This window comes from Phyllostomus discolor, chromosome 14, assembly GCF_004126475.2.
Source record: "Phyllostomus discolor isolate MPI-MPIP mPhyDis1 chromosome 14, mPhyDis1.pri.v3, whole genome shotgun sequence".
Lineage (NCBI taxonomy): Eukaryota > Metazoa > Chordata > Mammalia > Chiroptera > Phyllostomidae > Phyllostomus > Phyllostomus discolor.
Window position 1 is genome coordinate 49,689,696 of NC_040916.2, and position 24,466 is coordinate 49,714,161.

At 41.3% G+C, this 24,466-nt stretch overlaps 2 protein-coding genes and 1 long non-coding RNA gene across 5 annotated transcripts in view; 1 reads left to right on the plus strand and 2 right to left on the minus strand.

The window, feature by feature from the left end:
* Positions 1-570, minus strand: part of LOC114489171 (glycosylated lysosomal membrane protein) — a 2,959-nt gene extending 2,389 nt beyond the window's left edge. Inside the window, exon 1 of one of the 2 annotated variants that reach the window (XM_036015510.1) lies at positions 408-570. In XM_036015510.1, coding sequence (XP_035871403.1) covers positions 408-524 — 117 coding nt within the window. In that variant the 5' untranslated portion in view covers positions 525-570. The remainder of the gene's footprint in view (positions 1-407) is intronic. The other variant, XM_028503165.2, reaches the window with a different exon arrangement.
* LOC118498192 overlaps positions 1-8,765 on the plus strand; it is a 21,136-nt gene extending 12,371 nt beyond the window's left edge. Inside the window, exons 2-3 of the long non-coding RNA XR_004900715.1 lie at positions 4,711-4,713; positions 8,750-8,765. This is a non-coding gene — a long non-coding RNA (uncharacterized LOC118498192). The remainder of the gene's footprint in view (positions 1-4,710; positions 4,714-8,749) is intronic.
* Positions 5,992-24,466, minus strand: CCT3 (chaperonin containing TCP1 subunit 3). 2 transcript variants are annotated; one of them, XM_028502691.2, is made up of 14 exons: positions 24,293-24,466; positions 22,260-22,321; positions 21,520-21,570; positions 21,368-21,430; positions 20,543-20,639; positions 16,904-17,021; positions 15,114-15,300; positions 14,263-14,412; positions 10,371-10,503; positions 10,100-10,181; positions 7,854-8,034; positions 7,034-7,279; positions 6,630-6,761; positions 5,992-6,320 (listed from the first exon to the last, which is right to left on the minus strand). In XM_028502691.2, the coding sequence occupies exons 1-14, from the start codon at positions 24,321-24,323 to the stop codon at positions 6,216-6,218; spliced, it is 1,638 nt and encodes a 545-aa protein (XP_028358492.1). In that variant the 5' UTR covers positions 24,324-24,466; the 3' UTR covers positions 5,992-6,215. The 2 variants fall into 2 exon arrangements, with proteins under 2 accessions (XP_028358492.1, XP_028358493.1); XM_028502692.2 differs by lacking the exon at positions 21,368-21,430 and having other exon boundaries at positions 24,293-24,448.

Genomic DNA, 24,466 nt, shown 5'->3' on the forward strand with positions numbered 1-24,466 from the left:
GGGGAGAGGCAGGGAACTTGGGAAATGCTGGGGACAAGGTGGGACCTAGACAAGAGAAATTCATGTGGGGGCAAAGGCAATCTTGGTGCAAGGGTAGAGGTGGGTGAAGGAGAGGAAGAGCCAGAACTGCCTGGACCCAGGTTAAGAGATCAGAACAAAGATAAGGGAAGGAAAAAACTAACATTGCTGCACCTGGGTCACTCAGGGCTGAGTCAGGGTCCAGACTTCCCAGAAGACAGGAAGCCCTCATACCCAGCCCCAAGATGAAGAACTCTTCTCTATGCAGCCACTCCCTGGGCCACACCCCCATACCCCCCTCCCGGCCCCGCCCGCTGCCTGCTGCCCTAGATTCCAAACCAGCTTCAAGGGTAGTATTTCCTGAAACCTCTACTGCTCAAGCCCCTCACCTGGCGGGTCTCTTCCCCCAGCAGGCCAAATGGAGCTGCAGACAGAAGACTCAGGAAGAGAATGGGGCTGGGGTCACAGCGGCCCCAACCCCAGCGGGGTTCCTCACAGCTACGCATGCAGCCCCAGCTTTAGAGATCGAAAGACACCAGAGTCATGTGACTTACATTCAGCTGATCTCATTAAAGGGCGGGACCATTACGCCAGTTCTTAAAGAGATCGCCTCACTCAACCCAGATCTAGGCTTCAGTGAGAACAGAATCAGAAAGGTTAGAAGTTTGTCACCCCCAACCTGGCTGGCAAGAAAGGCATCCCAAACTAGACAGACAAGTAGACATACTCCCATCCTCTCTACCCAACTGATCACACTGAATAGTCAGTTACCTGTAAGTGGGCATGATGTGTAGAGCCAAATGGGATCCCCCAAAATGACTCTGGTAGGGAAAGCACAGAGAGGAATTAAAGGAATTCTGTGGGGAAGACAGCACACTCTAGAAGGTTCTTTATGCCAATTATTATATATTGAGCCCCCAGGCAGAGCTGAAGAAAAAGGATACCTCTGAAAATAGGATATGAGAACAGAACATGTTATTTGTCAAAAAGAGCTCATGCCCGACTTAATGAACACTGTTCTTTTTTTTTTCCTCTCAAGCTTAAAATTGTTTTCACTAATAATAAATGCACATGGCACAAAATTCTCAAGATGCCATAGGGTATATCACCTCTATTCTGCAGCAACCTGGCTCCTTCCTGAGACAACCACCATTACCAGTTTGTGTCCTTCTGAAGGTATTCCATGCATTCTCAGGTATATAATACCTATCACATACACAGGTGTGCACATCATAAAAGGGCATCCATTGGTCTGCAGTTTGTTGTTTCACCTGAATATTGAACACTCTTCTGCATCAATGCACTTGGAGCTGTCACATTCTCCATAAGTCTTTCATTGCAGGGGAACGTTCCATGGATATTATTTAGCCAGAACCTTCCTAGTTCCAACATTTCACTGTGGCAAACAATGTTGAAAGGAATATCCCAGTATGTACAGCATTTCATATGCATTTGAATCCAAATCCATAGGATAAACACCCACAAGTGGAATTGCCAGGTCAAACTGCCCTATGAGGCTTACCAATTGCTGCTCAAAGCGTGTGTTGAGACCCATTCCCCTACACCCTTGCCAAGTATTTATAAAACTTACATAATTTGCATATCCCTAGGACTAAGGTTAAGCCTCCCTTCATGTTTTATTTATTTTTCCTTTTCTGGAGTCATTTATACCCTTTGCTTATTTTTCTTTTTTCAAAGTATATTTTAGTAATTATGCTATTACAGTTGTCCCATTTTTTTTCCTTTCCCTTTATCCCCTTTGTCCCGCACCCAGCCTCCATCACTCCCTCCAACATTCCCCACCTTAGTTCATGTCCATGGGTTGTACACGTAAGTTCTTCGGCTTCTCCATTTCCTATACTATTCTTAACCTCCCCCTATTTTAAAAAAGATTTTATTTAGAGAGGGGAAGTGAGGGAGAGAGGGAGAGAAACATCAATGTGTAGTTGCCTCTTGTGTACCCCCTACTGGGGACCCTGGCCTGCAACGCAGGAACCTGCCCTAGATTAGGAACAGAACCAGTGACCCTTTGGTTCCCAGACAGCACTCAATCCACTGAGCCACACCAGCCAGGGCAACCCCCTATTTTGTACCTACCATTTATGCTTTTTATTCTCTGTACCTTTTCCCCCATTCTCTCCCAACCCCTTCTCTGCTGATAACCCTCAATGTGATCTTCATTTCTGTGATTCTGTTCCTGTTCTAGTTGTTTGCTTAGGTTTTTTTTGTTGTTGTTCAGTCTTTGATAGTTGTGAGTTTGTTGTCACTTTACTGTTCATATTTTTGATCACCTTCTTTTTCTAAGTCCCTTTAACATTTTATGTAATAAGGGTTTGATGATGATGATGAACTCCTTTAACCCGACCTTATCCAGGAAGCACTTTATCTGCCCTTCCATTCTAAATGATAGCTTTGCTGGATAGAGTAATCTTGCATGTAGGGCCTTGCCTTTCATGACTTTGAATACTTCTTTCCAGCCCCTTCTTGCCTGCAAGGTTTCCTTTGAGAAATCAGCTGATGGTCTTATGGGAACTCCTTTGTAGGTCACTCTCCTTTTGTCTTGCTGCTTTAAGATCTCTCCTTAACTTTAATCTTGCCCAGTGTAATTATGATGTGCCTTGGTGTGTGCTTCCTTGGGTCCAAATTCTTTAGGACTCTCTGAGTTTCCTGGACTTCCTGAAAGTCTATTTCCTTCTCTAGATTAGGGAAGTTCTCCTTCATTATGTTTTCAAATAAGTTTTCCATTTCTTGCTCTTCCCTTTCTCCTCCTGGCACCCCCATGATTCAGATGTTGGAATGTTTAAAGTTGTCGTGGAGCTTCCACAGTCTCTCCTCAGTTTTTTGAATTCTTGTTTCTTCCTTCTGTTCCAAATGGTGGGTTTGAGTCCCAATTTCCTTCCCTTCACTCTTGGTTCCCTGTATGTTTTTCTGTATTTCACTTTGCATAGCCTTCACTTCTTCCTTCATTTTGTGGCCATACTCAATCATTTCTGTGAGCATCCTGATTACCAGTGTTTTGAACTTTGTATCTGATAGGTTGGCTATCTCCTTGTAGCTTAGTTCTTCTTCTGGAGTTTTTCTTTTTATAAATTAAAAAAATATATATTTTTAAGGAGGGGAAGGGAGGAAGAGAGGGAGAAACATCAGTATGTGGTTGCCTCTCAAGCGCCCCCTACTGGGTACCTGTTCCACAACTGATACATGTGCTGTAGACTGGGAATGGAACCCACACTTTGGTTCCCAGGCCAGCACTCAATCCACTGTGCCACACTAGCCAGGTTTTTCTCGAGCTTTGATCTGTGCTTTCATTTGAGTCATATTTCTTTGTCTCAGAGCACCTGTTATATTGTAAGGGGCGGAGCCTTAGGTATTCACCAGGGTGGGGCAACCCATGGCACTATGTTGTGGCATTGTGTGTGGGGAAGGGGTCAGGGAGAGCACAGTGCTGCTTGCTGGGCTCTTACCCCACTTTCAGTCACTTCCTCCACTACCCACAAATGAATTGTGCCCTTCTAGCACTGATTCCCAGGTGGGTGGGTCCCTCCAAGGGACTCACCTGTGAGACTGGGACCTTCTCCCGCTGCCTCAACCCCCACAGGTTTTTACAGCCAGAGGTTTTGAGGTTTTATTTCTCCATGCTGGAACCCTGGACAGCATGGTCTCGCTCCCCCGTTGTTCCTCCCAGTTTATCTGTGCTCCACCACACAGCATGCAAATGTGGGGCCACCTTGCCTGCCTGCCTGCCTGCCTGGTCTGCCAGCTGCAGCCTTGCCGGGTGGCCTCTCTGCCCCAGCTGCCTCTGTCTCTCCTACTGATCTAGATGTTTCTTCAACTCCTTGGTTGTTGAACTCCCACACAGTTCAATTTTCTGGCAGTTCTGTTTTTTTTTTTTATTTTCTTAAATTGGTGGTGGTTGTCCTCCTTTCAGTTACGTAAGGAAGCAAAGTCTATCTACCTACACTTCCATCTTGGCCAGAAGTCCACTCTTGCCTATTTCTCTATAGACCCTTTCTTCTCAATTGCCAAGTCCTAAATGTTGCTTCAGGAAATCAGCACATACTGTTGAAACATCTTCCCTGTCCCATTTAGTCTTTTGCCATACAAACTTTTTAATGTAGTTGCATTTATTTTTCCCCCACAATGTATTTTAAAATCATACTCTTCTAGTACTCTAATGGTTTCACTATTTTGTTTTATAAAGATGGTACTTTTCATTTTTTCTTTGTTTTTAAGAGTGGGAGAGAGGGAAACAATGATCAGTTGCCTCTTGTATGTGCCCTGAGAGGGGACCAAACCCAGGCACTACCCTGACTGGGAATTGAACCCATGACCTTTCGCTTTGTGGGCTGACTCCCAGCCAATTGAGCCATATCACTCAGGGCACAAGCACTATCTCTTCCAAGGTCTTTTTTACTTATTTCAGAATTAACCTAAGGTTTTAAAACTCAAGGGAGTTATTAACATTGCAAAGGCAAGAACTTCAACAAAAAGTAGGTAGGCGTATCTTAGAGCTCCTTACAGAAGAGGAAAAGCTGAGGACTTTTGACTGGGATAAGCAGGAAGCTAAAAACTAAGTATGAACACAGCCGTCTCCAGAGGCCCTGTCCTAAGACCTTTTCCACCTTACACCTCAATCCAGCCAGCATATCCAGCTCTAATGGCACGGCTTCTATAGCCAGACTGCTTACAAAGGAAGTCTAGGTCTCTACTTAACCACTTCGTCACCCTTGGACAAGCTTCCTTATCTATGCTTTCAAGTCCCCATCATAAAATGGGAGTATGTGCCCTGACTAGTGTGGCTCAGAAGGTTGGGTGTCATCTCACGAACTGAAAGGTCCCTGGTTGGGGGAGTGTGAGAGGATACTAATCAATATCGCTCTCCCTCTTTCTCCCTCCCTTTCCCTCTAAAATAAATAAAACCTTAAAAAAAAAATGGAAAGATCCTTGGCTGGTGTGGCTCAGTGGACTGAATGCTGGCTGCAAATCGAAAGGTTACCAGTTCGATTCCCAGTCAGGGCACACACCTGGGTTGCAGGCCAGGTTCCTAGTTGGGAGTGTACAAGAGGCAACTGATTGATGTATCTCTTGCACATGGATGTTTCTCTCCCTCCCTATTTCTCTAATAAATTCAAGATCTTTAAAAAACAATTAAATGGGAGATATTACCTATCTTACAGGGTTGGTGTGAAGATTCATTAATATACGTAAAGTGACTAAAACATGTCTATTATACAGTAGGCACTATGATTCTACCTAGTATTCAACTTAATACAACTAAGTCAGGAAGCAGATAAAGGCTCATTATACATACCATGAGGACAATGGGTGAAAGGCCCAACAGCCAGGAAGGACCCTAATGACATTAAAGGCTAGGTCTACCTAGCCTCCCACATCCCAGGACCACTACTGAAGTTGTTTTCCTCAATAAAAACAAAGTGAAAAATGAATTTTAAATTATTTTGTTTCAGCTAGCAGGGAGGGCAGAGGTCCTACTGTGAGAAAGCATGCCCTGGCAGTAAGCAAAAAAGCCAAAATATAGATTAGAACATTAGGAGGCAGAGAAAAAGAATTCCAGGTGAGATAGGATCCATTCTGTAAGGTACAGGCTGCAATAAGATAAACAGATATTCTACGTGCTTTAGGACACATGCCTGAAACCTAGCATGAATTGGGCGTTGCTCTACATAACAACAGATGGGGAACACCCATGGTTTGGACAGGTTCCTCCTGTTGTTTGGGTGGTAAACACAAGGTGATCCTTCTTTAAGCTTTACAGTATCATCCTTTGAACTCCAAAAGTCTTTTCAACCAGGACCTACTAAGGAGTCTAAAGAATACTGTTTCAAGAAGGCAGATAAACACGTAATGACCCTATTCCTACCTTCCTTACTCCCCAGTAAGGTGTTCTGCCTCCTCCCTTTCTGTCAGGAGGCAGAGATATGACCCAAGGTTGAAAAACACAGAACGACGGTCTCAAATGACTTAGATTTAATCATAGGAAGCAAACTGAATGGAAAGCTTACAACAGAAGAATTACATGTCAATGCCTTCTGCAAACTGAGCTGGGACAGAAAGGGACTGGGGCTGCCCCTCAACTTGATCCCTTCCAAACAAAGACACCCACAGTGTCCCGGCAGTCTGGCTCAGTGAAGGGGGAGACTGGCGGCTCTGTGTGTTGAGGTCATGTTGCCCACCACTCACTCCTGGCCGGCATCAGGAGCCCCACCTTGCCGGCCTTGGTCATCGCCCTTCTTTTTGTGGCCTGAAACGATGTCATCAATCCGCAACAGCAGAACTGCCGTCTAGGAGAAAAACCACCATCCCAAAGAGGTTAGCCGAAGGGAGGGACATTCGTTTTCTTTCAGACATTACCATTTAGCGCCTCCAACATAATTACCATTTTATCTGAAAGCTACCTTTTCAGAGTCTTGAATGTTAAACACAGCTCTCCCTAAGCAAGGAATGCAACTTGTGCCATTACCTTGCTTTCTATGAGCTGAAGCAGGGAAATGGAATTCCTTGGGAGATTTGCCTTCTATATCCCCTCCCCTTCATGGTGGGACCAAACACACTAGGTTAACTGGGAATAAACAGCATAGCATATGCCTCACCTCCACTGCTGTCTTGTACGTTTGCAGTTTCACAGCCAATGGCTCCCAGATGCCCAGTTCTTTCATGTCCACCAAAGTACCAGTCTCACCATTTACACCCCAGGTCTCACAGTTCTCCTGGGTATGCTTGGCCTGTAGTTGGAACAAGCATAAACAGTTGGAGGGGAAAATACTGGAAACAAGTAGGCTGGCAGGAAACATTAGGTTTAAAAAAAAAATTAAACCAAAAACACTCGATTAGTAAGGAACACTTAAGAGAAAAATGACAACAAACAAGTCAAAAATTAGGAGATATTAAAGAAACAAGCTATGAAGGAGAATGTGAATAGAGATGTCAACCATCCTCTTAAGGCAAACTCAGCTTTCCCTACCCCATCAAGAGAATAGCATGGAAAGGAACTCACTCTAAGGGAGGTAAGTAGACGAATGGTGCTGGCTCCACAGTTCTGGATAAGGGTACGAGGGATGACCTCTAGGGCTTGGGCAACAGCCCTGTACGGCCATTGCTCCACACCAGTCATGGCCTTGGATTTTTCTGTCAAGGCATGGGCCACAGCCATCTCACAGGCCCCACCCCCTGGCACCAGCTGAGGGTCCAGGAGAACGTTGCGGCACACTTGCATGGCATCCTGGAGGTTGCGTTCTACTTCCTTGGGAAAGCAAACAGATAATATGAAGCAAAAGCTTGATGACTCAGGGACAAATCAGAGGTATCAAAGGACTTCCTGACTGCCAAGTTCAGTAAACCACCAAGCAAAGCAACTAAGAAAGGTCCTTGGAATCCCTACTGGGCAAGGCAGAAGCTCTCTGCTTTGGATAAACACAATAACTACAACAGCAAAAGGGCTGGTAGGTAGGGAAGAGGTGTCGCTCTGTGAATCTAGGTTATCTTATTAGCTATGTGCCTTTTTTAAGTTACTTAACCTCACTGAGGAAAAAAAGTAATATTTATGATTTCCACTTAAATAAGGAAGCAGTGGTTGCCAGGGGCTGGGAAATGATGAATCACTGTTCAATAAACATTGTCTCGGTTGTGTAAGAAGTTCTGGAGATCTGTTGTACAGGAATGTGAATGACTCAAAAAGCAAGCACGAGAGACAGATACGTGTGGCTACAGATCAAAGGCAAATAGCTATTACGTGGACGGCAGGGTGATTTAAGCCCTCTGAGAAAGTCAAGAAATGACCTGCAGTTCAGTCAGTCACAGTTCCAAGGCTGACTTACCGAGAGGATCTCTTTGCTGGCCCCCCGGAGGAGGATGGTACAGGCCTTGGGGTCTTTACACTCAGTGATAAATGTAAAGTACTCATCTCCAATTTTCTTGATTTCCAACAGGCCCGCTCCTGTCCCAACATCATCTTCTCTCAGTTCCTCTGGTCGGCTGACTATCCGGGCCCCACAGGCTCTATTGATTAAATGAGAGGGGAGGAGGAACCAGATGATCTCAGATACTTTTACTCATCTCTCAAGTCCCTAGGGTCTATGACTGGGGACAGGGAAACGTGGATGCTAGAAACACTGCTACCTAACTCAACAGGTCTTGGCTGCCTGGTGGAATAGATTTTCAAACATGTACAGGTCAAGTTTCCTTAAACTAACATGGCTTTATTTTTATTTTTTAAAGATCTTATTTTTAGAGAGGGAAAGGGAGGGAGAAAGAGAAGGAGAGAAATATCAATGTGTGGTTGCCTATTATGCGCCCCCAACCAGGGACCTTGCTCGCAACCCAGGCACATGTCCTGACTGGGAATTGAACTGGCAACCCTTTGATTCAAAGGCTGGTGCTCAATCCACTGAGCCACACCAGCCAGGGCTAATATGGCTTTATAAGTAAAACTGCACATACTTAACACAACTACCATAACCAGATAGTTTAATTCAGAGTAATATTTTTTGTGGATACTAAAATTTGAACAAATGAATTCTTATACATGTCTAACATGTATATACCACATAATGGTTATTTGTAGATAAAATTAATCCTTTACTATCAAGTTAGATTGCAAGACCAATAATAGGACTCTATAAAGACAATGCAGCCCTGGCCAGGTAGCCCAATTGGTTACAGCTTTGTCTTGATAAGGCTGCAGATAGATCTTAGGTTAGGGCATATACAAGAGGCAACCAATAAGTGCATGGAAGGGTGGACAACAAACTGACATTTGCTTCTCTCTCTCTCTCTCCTCCCCTACCTCCCTCAAACCAAAAAGACAATGCAAAGGCAAGCAAAGACGAAGGTGAGTAAGTACATACAAGGTGCTGGGGGGGGGGGGGGGGCACCCCCCCCAAAAAAACAGAACTTACAAAAAAAATTGGGTATTCTTACATGTTTAAACTTCAGTCACTTTCAAAGTACTCTCCATCTGATGCAATATACTTAGAGACCTTTTTTGCACTGCTCAAGACAGTTTCTGACCTCATCAATTTTGATGCCTTTTAGTGCTTCTGTTGTTTGTTTCACTTCTTCCACAATGGCAAACATTTCCCTTTGAGGACTTTTTTCATCCGGGGAAATGGAAGTTGTTTGGGGAGATATTGGGTGAACAGGGAGGGTGGGACACAGGGATCATGCCATTTTTCGTCAAAAATTGCTAAACATTCTGTGGGGTGTGTTCAGGCGTGCTCGTAATTCACCCATCACAAAATGGGCAAACACGCTGAAACAGTCTTCAAAAAAAATTCACCGAAGCTGGAAGGCAGCCTTTCACGACAACGCCAGCTGGTGCACTGATACAGAGGGGTTCCTAGAACACTCACCTAGCGGGGGAAGCCTGAACTACAAGGGGTCTGCCATCTAGAAGATAATTCTACTTTTATTCTTTGGGTGCCCCCTCCTAAGTATATGTCTGACTCAATTTTAATAAATGCAGGACTAATCTCTTATTTGTCACTCTTCCCCCACTCATGGGCATGTAGAGTCAATGAAGTATATGCACACATGCCCAGGGCAATTTCAGAACAAGAACTATAAAATTTGATTCGGATCTCTGATATATTCTGTGATGTTGGGGCAGGCTTATTATTTTTTTTAATAAATTAGCATTAAAAATGATTGGTATCTGAGCACAGGTGTCAGGGCAGAAGTAGTGAATGCAATCTAAAGTTGCATTAACAGTAGCTAAGCTAAGGGGCCAATCAAGGCAACTGACGGTTCTGCTATATTCTGAGCTGGTTAAAAACAGGCTACTCTAATAGATCCCCACCAAGGTAGTGATCACAGAAGTCTTAAGTGTAAGCTGGTTACAACCGGTTAGGAGCAGTACAGAAGGGACTCCTGCAGGAGACAATTTTCGGAATACACGAGGACTCCTGAAGATGACAGACAGCTAAACTCAGGTTACTCCTACCCGCAACTCATATGGCTGACTATATCCTATATTAGACATTTTCAGGTAATGGTGATGCATTATGAAGCTACAAAACAGAAACACATGCAAAGGAAGAATCTTATTTTTACCTGGCCTACTCACCTAGCAATGCGATTATTGTCTGTCTTCCGGACTCTGCGGATGGCTGTGATATTGGCCCGCATGAGGTAGTGCTGAGCTAAATCTGTAAACCCAAGAGTAGAGGTGTCAAGCTCAAAACCAGAACTCCTGGGTTTTAAATTGGTTTTATCCTCAAATCCTCAAAGTACCCTAACCATCACATTTACTATGTTCACTCTATGCCAACATGGGAAAAATAAAATCACCAACCTTCTTCTACCTTAACAGCAGACTATAAAAAAAAGAATCCTACCCGAGATGCCCTTTTCTGTGATGACCACATCGGGCTTCAAATGAATAATGTCTTCACAGAGCTGCTGGATGTATTCTTCTTCCATCTGGAGGATTCGGGTGAAATCTTCCTCTCGTGTGATCTCAATGTCAGTCTGTGTGGTGAAGAAAAGTCACTCTGATTTTAAAATCTTAAGACAAATGACTTCTTACACATACCTAACATGTATATGCCCTATAGTGGTCATTTCTAGATAGACTTCATTCTGTACTAGCCAGTTAGATTTCAAGGCTAATAACAAAACTCCACTAAAGATCATGCAAAGGCAGGCAAGGAGAAAGGTAAATTAAGTAAGTAAGTATGTGTATGACCCAATTTTAATAAATGCAGGACTAATTTCTTATTTGTCACTCTTCCCCCCACTCATGGGCATGTAGAGTCAATGAAGTATATGCACACATGCCCAGGGCAATTTCAGAACAAGAAGAAATATAAAATTTGATTTGGATCTCTGATATATTCTGTGTAGTTGGGCAGAATTATCTTTTTTTATAAATTAGCATTAAAATGACTGTTTTCAGGACTCTGGCCAAGATAGAGTATAGGTTAGATAGACTTTGCTTCCTCATACAACCGAAAGGACAACCACCACCAATTATAAAAAAACAAAAAACAGAACTGCCAGAAAATTGAACTGTGTGGGAGTTCAACAACCAAAGAGTTGAAGAAGAAACATTCATCCAGACCGGTAGGAGGGACAGAGGCAGCTGGGGCAGAGAGGCCACCCGGCAAGGCTGCAGCTGGCAGACCAGGCAGGCAGGCAGGCAGGCAAGGTGGCCCCACATTTGCATGCTGTGTGGTGGAGCACAGATAAACTGGGAGGGACAACGGGGGAGCGAGACCATGCTGTCCAGGGTTCCAGCATGGAGAAATAAAACCTCAAAACCTCTGGCTGTAAAAACCTGTGGGGGTTGAGGCAGCGGGAGAAGGTCCCAGTCTCACAGGTGAGTCCCTTGGAGGGACCCACCCACCTGGGAATCAGTGCTAGAAGGGCACAATTCATTTGTGGGTAGTGGAGGAAGTGACTGAAAGTGGGGTAAGAGCCCAGCAAGCAGCACTGTGCTCTCCCTGACCCCTTCCCCACACACAATGCCACAACATAGTGCCATGGGTTGCCCCACCCTGGTGAATACCTAAGGCTCCGCCCCTTACAATATAACAGGTGCTCTGAGACAAAGAAATATGACTCAAATGAAAGCACAGATCAAAGCTCGAGAAAAACCTGGCTAGTGTGGCACAGTGGATTGAGTGCTGGCCTGGGAACCAAAGTGTGGGTTCCATTCCCAGTCTACAGCACATGTATCAGTTGTGGAACAGGTACCCAGTAGGGGGCGCTTGAGAGGCAACCACATACTGATGTTTCTCCCTCTCTTCCTCCCTTCCCCTCCTTAAAAATATATATTTTTTTAATTTATAAAAAGAAAAACTCCAGAAGAAGAACTAAGCTACAAGGAGATAGCCAACCTATCAGATACAAAGTTCAAAACACTGGTAATCAGGATGCTCACAGAAATGATTGAGTATGGCCACAAAATGAAGGAAGAAGTGAAGGCTATGCAAAGTGAAATACAGAAAAACATACAGGGAACCAAGAGTGAAGGGAAGGAAATTGGGACTCAAACCCACCATTTGGAACAGAAGGAAGAAACAAGAATTCAAAAAACTGAGGAGAGACTGTGGAAGCTCCACGACAACTTTAAACATTCCAACATCTGAATCATGGGGGTGCCAGGAGGAGAAAGGGAAGAGCAAGAAATGGAAAACTTATTTGAAAACATAATGAAGGAGAACTTCCCTAATCTAGAGAAGGAAATAGACTTTCAGGAAGTCCAGGAAACTCAGAGAGTCCTAAAGAATTTGGACCCAAGGAAGCACACACCAAGGCACATCATAATTACACTGGGCAAGATTAAAGTTAAGGAGAGATCTTAAAGCAGCAAGACAAAAGGAGAGTGACCTACAAAGGAGTTCCCATAAGACCATCAGCTGATTTCTCAAAGGAAACCTTGCAGGCAAGAAGGGGCTGGAAAGAAGTATTCAAAGTCATGAAAGGCAAGGCCCTACATGCAAGATTACTCTATCCAGCAAAGCTACCATTTAGAATGGAAGGGCAGATAAAGTGCTTCCTGGATAAGGTCGGGTTAAAGGAGTTCATCATCATCATCAAACCCTTATTACATAAAATGTTAAAGGGACTTAATCTAAGAAAAAGAAGGTGATCAAAAATATGAACAGTAAAGTGACAACAAACTCATAACTATCAAAGACTGAACCCCCCCACCCCAAAAAACAACGGAAACAAACTAAGCAACCAACTACTAGAATAGAAACAGAACCACAAAAATGGAGATCACATGGGTGCTCATCAGTAGGGATGTGGCAGGAGAATGGGGGAAAAGGTACAGGGACTAAGCAAAAATGTACATACAAACTAGACATGGGGAGGTTAAAAGTAGTACAGGAAATGCAGAAGGCAAAGAACTTTTATGTACGACCCTTGGACATGAACTAAGAGGGAGAGAATGCTGATGGGAGGGGGTGGAGGGGAATAAAAAAGAAAAAAAATGGGACAACTATACTAGCACAATCAATAAAATATATTTTTTAAAAAGATATTCAACAAAATAAAAAATAAAATATAATGTTTCTGGTAAAAAAGTAAAAAGATTGGTATCTGAGCATAGGCATCAGTGTAGAAGTAGTGGGTGCAATCTAAAGTTGTATTAACAGCAGCAGAGGAACCAATCAGGGTCACCCCAGCTACTACAATTCCTCTCATGTATCCCAGAAAGTATGAATTAGAATAATGTTAAAGCCATGACATCACACCTTTAAAAAAAAAAAAAAGATTGATTTATTTTTAGAGAGGGAAGGGAGGGAGAAAGAGAGAGAAACATCAATGTGCAGTTGTTGGAGGTCATGGCCTGCAACCCAGGCATATACCCTGAGTGAGAATTGAACCTGCAACACTTTGGTTCGAAGCCCGCACTCAATCCACTGAGCTACGCCAGCCAGGGCTAACACTTTAATTTTAAGGCGATTGGTATTCAAAGTCATAAGGCAGTTAGTGGAGAGTGTGACCTAACATTTCTGACCCCTCAGCTCAACGTTACCTCTAATTTTTTGTTCAGCGTGTCATTAATTTTGGGTCTGAACTCTTCCCAGCAATGAATTGATTTCTTATTTGAAATCCTTGATTGATAAACTCGAAGTACTTTGTTTCATACAAGGGCAAGTGCCTTGTGAGGTTCCTGCCCTCTGGAAATTATTCTTTAGCACTTCAAAGCTAAATTGGCTCCAAGGCAGTGTGGACCTGAGGCCAAACAGAGTCGATGTGAAATTCTGATTTGGCCAGTATCAGCTGTGTTCCTTAACCGGTCAATCTAACTTCTCTGAGCTTTAGATTCCTCATCTGTAAAATGGAAGTCAATACCAACTGTTTATAAAGGGTTGTTGTTAAGATTCAGAAAGTATATGTAAAAATTAGTAACTGACATTTAGTAGGTGTGTAATAAACATACCTTTTATTTCCCTTGTACATATTAAAATAGGTTCTTATATTAATTTTATTTATTTTTCTAATCCCCATCTAAGGACATTTTTTCACTGCTTTTAGAAAGAGGAAGGGGGAGCAAAAAACATCGATTCAAGAGAGAAGGCACTGATTAGGAAGGCACTGATTAGTTGCCTTCCTATACACGCCTGGAGCGGGTATCTAACCAGCAACTCAGGTATGTGCCCTGACTGGGGATCGAACCCACAACCTTTTGGTTAGGGATGATGCTCCAACCAACTGAGCCACACAGGCCAGGGCTCTTATATCAATTTTAAGGAGTAGAACCAGGAACCTTACCTGGCTTTCTCCTTTCTTGTACTCCAGAGAAGAATCTAGCAGCACAATGCGAGGGTTCTTGATATAGCGCCGCATTCGTGGATGGGTCACATCTTTGTTAATCATGACTCCACGCAAAACACACGAGTCTTCAATAATACCCCCAGGTATCTGAACAAAAGAGCCACTTTAATCCATAACCAGGAGGAGACAATTTCTCTTGTCCCAAATATTCATCTTTCCCAAAGGATGATTATTTTGGGTTTCTAAAGTATCTTTCTTCCACAAAACTCAGAAACAATACTGTTGCACATTTCTTCCCCCTCTAGGAAGCACATCCATCTTAGACCATGACACCTAATTTGAAGATCAGTTGAAGCTCACAGAAACTTGGCAATGGACAAAGATTTAATTAAAGGGGCTCAGATCTCTTCTACTTCCTGAGATAGTCCCATAGAATTTTAGGCATGGGGGCTCCATCTACTGGCTATAAGAAATTAATGCTACTTTTTAATTTTAAATTAGTAGGGAAATGGAGAAAACTTTCTGGGATTTATTAACAGTATAATAGAGACATTGTTTATATCCTAACCAAGTGGCTGATATGTACACAAATGCACAAAAATGAACACACCAATGAACTATTCCCTAGCTCCTAATAAACCTTGTGTTTATTAGCACAGCACTGAAGATAACAGAATTACTTCCCAAATATCCCTTTTCCAAGTTTTTGTTTTCCAGACAGCATATATTCTTCTTCCTAGTTTTAACTACCAAGATATCTTGCTCTGACTTAAACCTACTGCTGCACGAGTGGGATGACTCCTGCTAGGAAACAATTCATCTCCAAAGTACTGACCAGAAGAGCTTACCTTTTCTACCCTTGCATATTTCTTGATGTCAATCTCCTTCCTACCATTCTCCTCAAACTGTACAGTTTTGACAGCATCCAGGGCAATGTTGCAAGCCAATGAAGACCATCGACTGATTGCTTTGGTAGTAATGGAGCTGTTGATAATGTTCAGCATCATATCTCGGTTATTAGTGTCGACAGGGGTACTGGAGAAAAGAAAAATGGATAGTGTGCTAAACAGGGGTCTTGGATATTTAAGAAGTCTCTCATCTACATCTCAGTGACTATAATAATGCATCAGTTAGGGGAATATGTTTCTTTGTAGGAAACTACAAAGAAATGTGACATCAAGTAATTTTGTCCAACCCTCTGCCTTTTCAGCAAGATTATAACTAACCCATCCCTACGAGGTGTATAAAATCCCTGAGTAATCTGTTCCCATGTCTGACAACTCTTCCACACTTACATATGTATCTTACAGTAAAATAATTTGTTCTTAACCTTCTGCTTCAATCAAGTAAATTCTAAAACTTTTACAACCTAAGTCAAGACACATTTGGTCTTTGAAGCCTGACCCCTAATGAATTCTGAGAGTTCCTCTTAATAATCAGCATCAGTCCAAACTATCCATTTGAACACCTGATTCCACTCTACCTAGCACCTGAATACATGGTGCGCCACACAGTGTTCACTGTTTTTATGTGTTTGCCTCCCCTAACAACAGTATGCATTTGTACATGGTAAGACTATTTAGAACCATAAAATGAATTTGTAATAGTACTTGAATACCATCTTGTCCAAACTTTTCCATATTGCTGAACTTTTATAAAAGAGGGTAAGGCACATAATATACAAACACTAAACGCTACTGAATGTATATTTTAGGGAAAAAAAAAAACAATAGCTTCAAAAGTATTACCTAAAATGCATGTAGTTATTGCAGGAAAACTTTCTAATGGTTTGATTCCACACACTCAAATCCTGTATGTCTCTACATTCTTATAAAGTTTATTTCATAAATGTAACTTAAATAACCCCATTCCCTTAAAAGTGCCAGATTATCATATGCTTTTATTAACAGCAGGCAGTACAATACAGAGCTCACTAAATTACTGGGTACTCAATGACCCTGCCATATAAAAGGGTAGAACATTACAGGCTTTGTTTTTGCATTCCGTGTATGTCATGATTTAACTAACATTCCCTAAAGTTAGAAGTCATTCATTTCTATATTCCTTTAATTACCCTATTAGCACTCAGAAATAGAGGCTAAGAGAAAGTTCTTCAATTACTACATGGATTCAAGTTATCATTTTCAGCCCCAGTCTTTTTTATTTTAATGGAAATCTGCTGGCTACCATCCTTTCTGGTGCTTTATTAGAGTGTTGGCTGAATTAGTTATAATCACATATGGTAAGATATTTTAAATCCCAAATCGTTACTTTAACTCCTTATTTTCCTAACGAGAAGCTAAGTTCTTGGAAGGTAGGTCTACTTTACTTATTATACATTGCCCATGGCAGCACCTTACACGGAAACCAGAAGATACCATGTAACCAAAATACGTTATGAAGAATTAAACCTAGCTCCTTTTGTCTGCTTTGTATTCTCTGCTATTTTCTAACTTTCATTCCCCTCATCCTTTTCTTCATTTTGCTCTCCCCTTTGTCCTCTTTCTCACAAAATGACACAAGGGTATAAACCACCACGTGTGTGACGCACCTGGACTTGCTCCACCTACCTAAGAACAGACCCCTCTTCCAGGCCTCCCATACCTGATACTACCCATTTCTGGTCCTCCCTCAGTACCTAATTTTATTAAGGGTGCTGATCATATCATCCAATGCCTTTCGGTAAGCACTGATCACCACTGTTGGATGCATCTGCTGCTCTAGGAAGTGCTCAGCCACAGACAGCATCTCCCCAGCTGAAAAAGGGATAAAAATACCATGTTTTAAAAAGTACCTGGATATAAAGGCAACTTTATTATGCTTCTAAAGATAGCTTACCTTCTTCCTAAAATAGGCAATTTGGCTGTTAATACTGTTCCAAATTTTATACTTTGTACAAGGCAACTCATAAAGAAAGTAACTTCATCATACATAGTTTAAACAATCAAAGATTGATTCTAGGGTTTACTTAGTCTTTTGATTTAACAAAATGTTACCAGTGTTTTAAACGAACAAACAAAAAAACTTATTTCCGAAGACTGGAAAACAGAAAAATACTTAACATAAAATTGACTTATTGTCTCAACACCTAGGATGCAAATTGCTGGTATTGGAAACAAAACACAAGGCCTGGCTGGCGTAGCTCAGTGGATTGAGCACGGGCTGCAAACCAAAGTGTCACAGGTTCAATTCCCAGTCAGGGTACATACCTGGGTTGCAGGCCATGACCCCCCAGCAACCGCACATTGATGTTTTTCTCTCTCTCTATCTCCCTCCCTTCCCTCTCTAAAAATAAATAAATTTAATTTAAAAAAAAGAAAAAAGAAACAAAACACAAAAACTTTACACCTGGAAGAATACCCACAAAAATGTACAGAATTTACCTGTTGGAAGAGGAATTATTGGTAAAATGTCACTTTCTTTTTAAATTTGTCTGTACTTTGTAATTAATTCACACACAAAATACATAGATACGCAAAAACCTTGTTTCCAAAAGTAAGTATAACAAGACCTGGCTGGGTGGCTCTGTTGTTTCGAACGTCATCCTGTACACCCAAATGCTTCAGGTTCAACCCCTGGTTGGGGCACATATAGGAGGCAACCTACCAATGTTTCTGACATTGATGTCTTTTTTCTCCTCTCCCTTCCTCTCTCTAATACTCAATGAAAACATATCCTCAGGTGAAGATTAAATTGCTTATACTATCTAACACTGAAGTTCACATGTATACTCATGTGCTCAAATGTTTGAATTCAATACTTTATACCAATTCCTAAGTGACCACCATGTATATTAAAAGATAATCAAATACTTAACAAGATGCTCAAATGTTAGCTTAGAAAGCATATGCCCTGTTAAATAGAACAGCAACACAGAAGATGTCTTTAGTGACAGCAAATAATAATAATAAAATAAATAAAATAAAGCAACCCATATCTGAGATACCTACACTTAAGGATATTTATCCTACCTAGTATCTCCAGGAGATTCGATTAAAATTATCAGTTAGAAAATTTTGCCTGATATCTAAAGCTCACCTTCTACCCAAAATAGTGAGAAAGCATCTGAAGTCTCCTCTGTGTTTCATCTTCCAAGTTTTGCTTCAAAGTACAGAACTGATCATATGTATTGGGCTGGCCAAAAAGTTCATTTACTTTTTTGCATACGATGGCTCTAGTAGTGCTTAGTTGTCTTTAATTTCATTCAAAATGACTTTGTTAGATTGTATTGTGACAGCTGTTACACCAGGGTGCATTAAAAAAACAAAATTAAAATTGGTGAATATTTGTGTAGCCATTTTAATATTGAAGATTGAAGAAAATATGCAACAATTTAGTGTATTATGCTTTATTATTTCAAGAAAGGTAAAAACACAACAGAAACACAACATGAGATTTGTGCAGGGTGTGGAGAAGGTGCTGTGACTGATCGAACGTATTGAAAGTTGTCTGCAAAGTTTCTTGGTACTACTGACATTCAGGCCACTCAATTTTTGCTGTGGGGCTGTTTTATGCATTGAAGACGTTTAGCAGCACCCTTGGCCTCTACCCACTAGGAGCCAATAGTGGGAGATAGACAACAAGTACTGAAAATACCCAAATCAATAAAGTTATTGGTGAAAATGAAAAACGCATCTTTTATTTTGTGGAAAAAACTAAATGGACTTTTTGGCTAACCCAATCCTCAAAAGAATTGAACCTAAAGATGAGATTAGTTGGTGATGATGCAAGAAAACTTCCCCACCCAACCCATTCTCAAAATGCAGTACAGAGGCATTCTAGAAATAATTTAAACGGTTACTTTTTAAAAAGTTCATGTAATAATTTTAAGAACTCTACTTTTTAGGCATGTGGACCACCACTATAAACTGGCACTTCTAAAATACAGTTCTTTTCTCATTTCCTAGCAATGTGTTGCTGCAATCAGATTTTAAAAAATGAATACTGCTCTCCTGACTCATGTGGCTCAGTTGATTGGCACTGTCCCAAGAAGCAAAAGGTTGCTGGTTCATTACCCAGTCAAGGCACATGCCTAGGTTGCCTGCAGTCCCTGGTTGGGGGCACACGCCAGAGGCAACCGATTGATGCTTCTCTCACATATCGCTGTTTCTCTCCCTTTCTCCCTTCCTTCCCCTCTAAAAAAATAAAAATCTTAAAACAGACAAAACCCCCGAACCCTTTTGTTATAAACATTTCACAAACTTAAAAACTGATACAACAAATAAAAGCAATATGTCACGTCTTCAAAAGTGATCCTTTATGATCCTAGTAAATGTGGAAAGACTAGTCATTAAAACTTGAACAATCAAGACTCATTCTCAAGTTTTGTATGTCAATTTGACTACTTGTTAAAAACCTGTTACTATCAAAGTAGGTATTTACATCAATTTCATGGTCACTCACAGACATGCACAGAGTTGAAAAATTTGAACCTCCAGTGAATGAATACATTCCCAGGTGAAGTTGAAGAATAAGACAATGTTCTGCCTTTTTTGAGCTGACTATAAGCAAGTATCCTCATGTGGTATATTTAGTACTACATTTTCCACATTTTTGTGCATTTTGTTGGCAATTTCACTGTTAAAATGGCATAGCACTCAAATGCTGTCTAGTTTTTAAATGCAAGAACACTGTGATGTGCCTTATAAAAAAAACATATTGCCAAGGCCAGGTGGCTCAGCTGGTTGGAGCATCATCCCATATACCGAAAGGTTGTGGGTTCAATCCCTGGTTGGGGGACACATACATGAGGCAACTGATCAATGTTTCTCTCTCACACTGATGTTTTTCTCTCCCTTCCTCTCTCTAAAATCAATAAAAAAAAAAAAAGGAAAAAAAAAGAAAAAACACATTAGCTTTGTTTAGCCATAAATCAACAAAACAACAACAAAAACAAACAACATAAAATAAAGTATGTATTCAGTTAATGAATGTGCCCAGAGCTCACAGGAACCTAATCCCACATCTCCCCTAGGACCGATGGCTTAGTATACACTAATTCAGTTTGTGGTTACTTAATAGAATATAACTTACTATGACTAACGAGAATTAACTGTATTTTATTCAACCAGATTTATACAGTTCATGCTACACTACTGATGAATGTTTTATACTCAATTGGAAAGAATACATAGGTAATCAGCAACAAGTTACTTAAAATATTTGTAATTAAATTTGTAACAATTTCCTTCTTAAAATATGACACAGATGTTGTTTCTGGCAAAAATCCTCCCATTTCAATCCAATTTTCCTCATCAACCTTCCATTTTCCTCTTACCAAGAATAATTACTGATGTGGTCCCATCCCCAACTTCTTCATCCTGTGTCCGGCTAATTTCGATCATGGACTTGGCTGCTGGATGCTGAACTTGAATCTGAAAAGAAAATGTAGTCAACCACTAGAATCAACATTATTCAAAGACCCTTCAATTTGCTCTGCTTGGCTCTAATTCTTAAGCTTCTTGCTTCCACACTTACTTCATTTTCCTTGTTTTACTGTAACTTGAAAGATTAAAAGTGATCCCCAAAATATTTAAGCAAACCACCTTTCCAAGTCCCTTTCTTTTTAAGGAAAAATTGAACTATTAAAGTCTTTTGAGAACAAAACATTCTTTTTTCTACATTATATTTTCTACAGTGGAGCACCACTGTTGTGGTTGAATTGTGTACTTCAAAAGGAAAGGGTGATGTTTTACCCTCTGGAAACTGTAAATGTGACTATATTTGGAAATAGTATCATTGTAGATGTAAACAAGATAAGGTCACATGAATGTTAGTATAGGCTAATCCATTCACTGACGTTATTACAATGAAACACACATGAGACTGCCATATGACAGCTGAGGAGGAGGCTGAGTTTACAAGCCAAGAACGTGGTCAACCATCAGAAACTAGAAAAGGCAATGGGGGATTCTTCCCTAGAGCCTTCAGAAGAGGCATGACACCTTGATTTCAGATTTCTAGCCTTTAATGAGATAATAAATTTCTGTTGTTTAAAGTTTGTGGTAATTTGTTCCAGCAGCCCTAAGAAACTAATCATCATCTACGCACATCTTTATGGGTACTTTATAAAAATGTTAGAAAGTATAATGAAAAGTCACACCTCTCGAAGGATGGCATTGCCATCATTAGTCATCACAATGCCTCCCATTGGGTCCAAAAGCATCTAGGACAAAAGTAAAAGTTGTATTTCAGTGTTCCAGATAACAGAAAGGGAAAATCTGTAGTCGAAGTTTCAACAAGACATAAACCTACCTTCATCATGGACTTGGGTCCCAAACATGTTCGGATGATGTCTGCAATAGTCTATCGGGTAGAAAATAGAAAAACGTATAAGCACAAATCAGAGGACGATGCAAGTGTGTATGCTAGAAGAGAGGCATCAGTAACCCACAGAGCCAGTGTTTTAGCAATGTCATCTCTGAAGTAGGGTGGGCAGCTTCTTTAGACACTGCATACCATATGGCTAGATTGTTTGTTTTCCCCTTTGGGAATATTTTCAGGGTGGATATAGAAAGAAGTGACTTTTCACAAGAAAAAAGGGATATGCCTTCCAGAGCTTCAGATTCCCAGTAGTCCAGAAAAACAGAAATCTTATGTCCTAGTACTTCTTTCCATGACAGTGGCCTTCACACCATGCTAAATCAGATCTAGAGCTATTTCATTCCAAAGCTACTGAATACCTATTTGGGATCTATAGCAGCACTAAGAATACAACAAGGAATTAATATAGTGTTTCCCCTCAAGTAACTCAGTCTAGTATGAGAGACAAACACAAATAAAATATAAAACAATATACAGCAATTAAATTATGCATAAATTATTATAAGAAGGCCTAATTAGAGAAGGAGAGCTTCCTTCTCCCTACCACCTTCAAGGAAATGTCCAGAAAGAAGGGAAGTCAACTTTTCCTTTGCCTAACTACAAACAGATGCAAAAATAACAGGGAAGGCAGCTGGAGGAAAATACTATAAACAACTTCAAAGATACGTTACCTTGGCAGCACTGATGTTTCCAGATTGCACTTTTCTTCCAGATTCACGCTTTGTGTTCTGGCCTAAAATAAGTAAAAACAAAAGACAACAGCCCAGGATTGTCACATTGTAGATAAGCTATTTATTCCCTAACCTTGGGAAACAAAAACACACAGGTTTCAAAGGTGTATATGTAGATGAAAGCTTATCAAAACTGTATACTTTAAGTATGTGCAGCTTGTTATATGTCAATTATACCTCAAAAACTGTTAAAAAATAAACATGTACTTATGGCTACTTACTTTTTTATTTAGTTCAACTCCTGGTATGCTAAGAAACAACCAATTATGCTTCAACTTTGGAATCTTGCTCATCACTTTCTAACCAAACATTCACGTATTTACAGCAAGGATTCATAACCTAAGATTCGAGAATGGGCCTCAGTGGGAAAGTGAAATCCCTGATAAAATGGGAGTGACTGCATTTTTGTCTGGGAAATGGTTCTACAGCTATTATTAGATTCTCAAAAGGCTTGACCCTAACAAAGAACCTATCACTACTTTATGTAAAAAGGGAAAGAGCATGGGGGTTCATATGTTCCTACTTGGATAAAGAGAATCACACTCTTGGTAATGAATGATAGTGCCCCCCCACCCCCAGTGTGCTATGAAACACAAATCTTGAAAAGTATCCCAGTTTGCAAGATACAGCCACTCCATGCTTAGATATAAGAAGAATGCCTCAGTAGTCCATTCCCTATCAGTAAGAGCTGTGTACATATTTCAACAGGGAGTCCAACAGGTTCCAGCCACTAATGCCAGGGATTAATGCAGACCTGAAAAGGCTTTCACAATGCACCACTATCCCCAGGGCGCTCTCAATGGACAAGCAAGTGGTTATAGCCAAAACAACCAACACATGCTCACTTCTTTCCTCTCCCCAAATTACACATTTCCTACAATTTAAACCTGTAAAATTTTCAAATCAGTCCCATCAAGTCTAAACGTTCACAACTCTCAGGATTTAGATTTCCATTTCAGGCAGCTATAAGTAAACTCCTGCATGAACCTTTCTGATGGATTCATCAAAAAGAATAGTTTTTCCCCCTGGGTTAAGAGAATTTTTTTTCTGAAAAGTTAACTTTCCACGTAGAGACAAAAATGGATAGAATCTCTGAACGGCATTCAGTCTACAGAAGATGGCAAACAAGGGAAAACGGCTAGTTGGCCATCTTAGGTGGTCTTGCAGATGTCACAGATAAGTTACATACAGAATGCAAATACACCAGGGAAAGACAATGAACGAGGTACGTAACAGTCAGAAATTTGGAATGTTCGTGAAGAGAATGAGTCAATAAGTTTGGGGAAACTCGGGTTGGTTACTGGGATAGATTACAACGCAGGTGACACTGAGTAATTACATCTCAGGCACTGAGGGAAGCAGACTTACTTCAGGAACAGACAGGGGATGCTGAGAGGATAATCAAGAGGGTTGTTGCTGAAAAGAAAAGTGACCCAAGATACCGCTTGCTGTGTGTCATTCTTTGAACAGTTTACCTACTTATTCCTTTGACCCTCAAGATTCTAAGGGGAAATACTGTTAACTCCAATGATAGAGATGGAAAACACTTAAGCAATTTAGCCGCGGCCATAGCGGCTACTAAGGGGTGGGCCGAGGTTATAAAGCTAGGCCAAAATAAACACCAAACCAAACCAAACCCCTTACTCATTTACCTCCACACTGAAAATCACGTAAGGAAGGGTGCAGAGTAAGAGGGTGCGAAGAACGAAGGCCTACTACCGCAAGGAGCCTCCTGAGACGAGTCGCCTTAAAGACAAGGGCCCAGTGACCGGAAGGTCAGACTGATTGTCAGGGCAGGGATGAGTTAAAGGATGGCAGGAAAGCGGGAGAAGGTGCATCCACCCAAATGAGGATGACTGGAACTGGAAGGCTCAGTGGCCGTCCCACGGCGGCACTGGAATGAGGCAACCCTGGAAAACGTGGACCGAGCTGGGAGAAAAGGGGGTCCCTCCCCCAGTTTTCTCACAACTTACTGAGCACGAGCACAGGACGATGGCCCATCATGGCGACGCGATACAGACAAAGGTACCCAGAGCTCAGAGGCAGAAGCTTCTGGAGAGAACTTGAGAGAAGCGCAAAAAACGTTGCCTCCTCAAGGCTTACACCTAAACCCGCTGCCTTCCGGGTGGCCACCAATCACCGTGCCC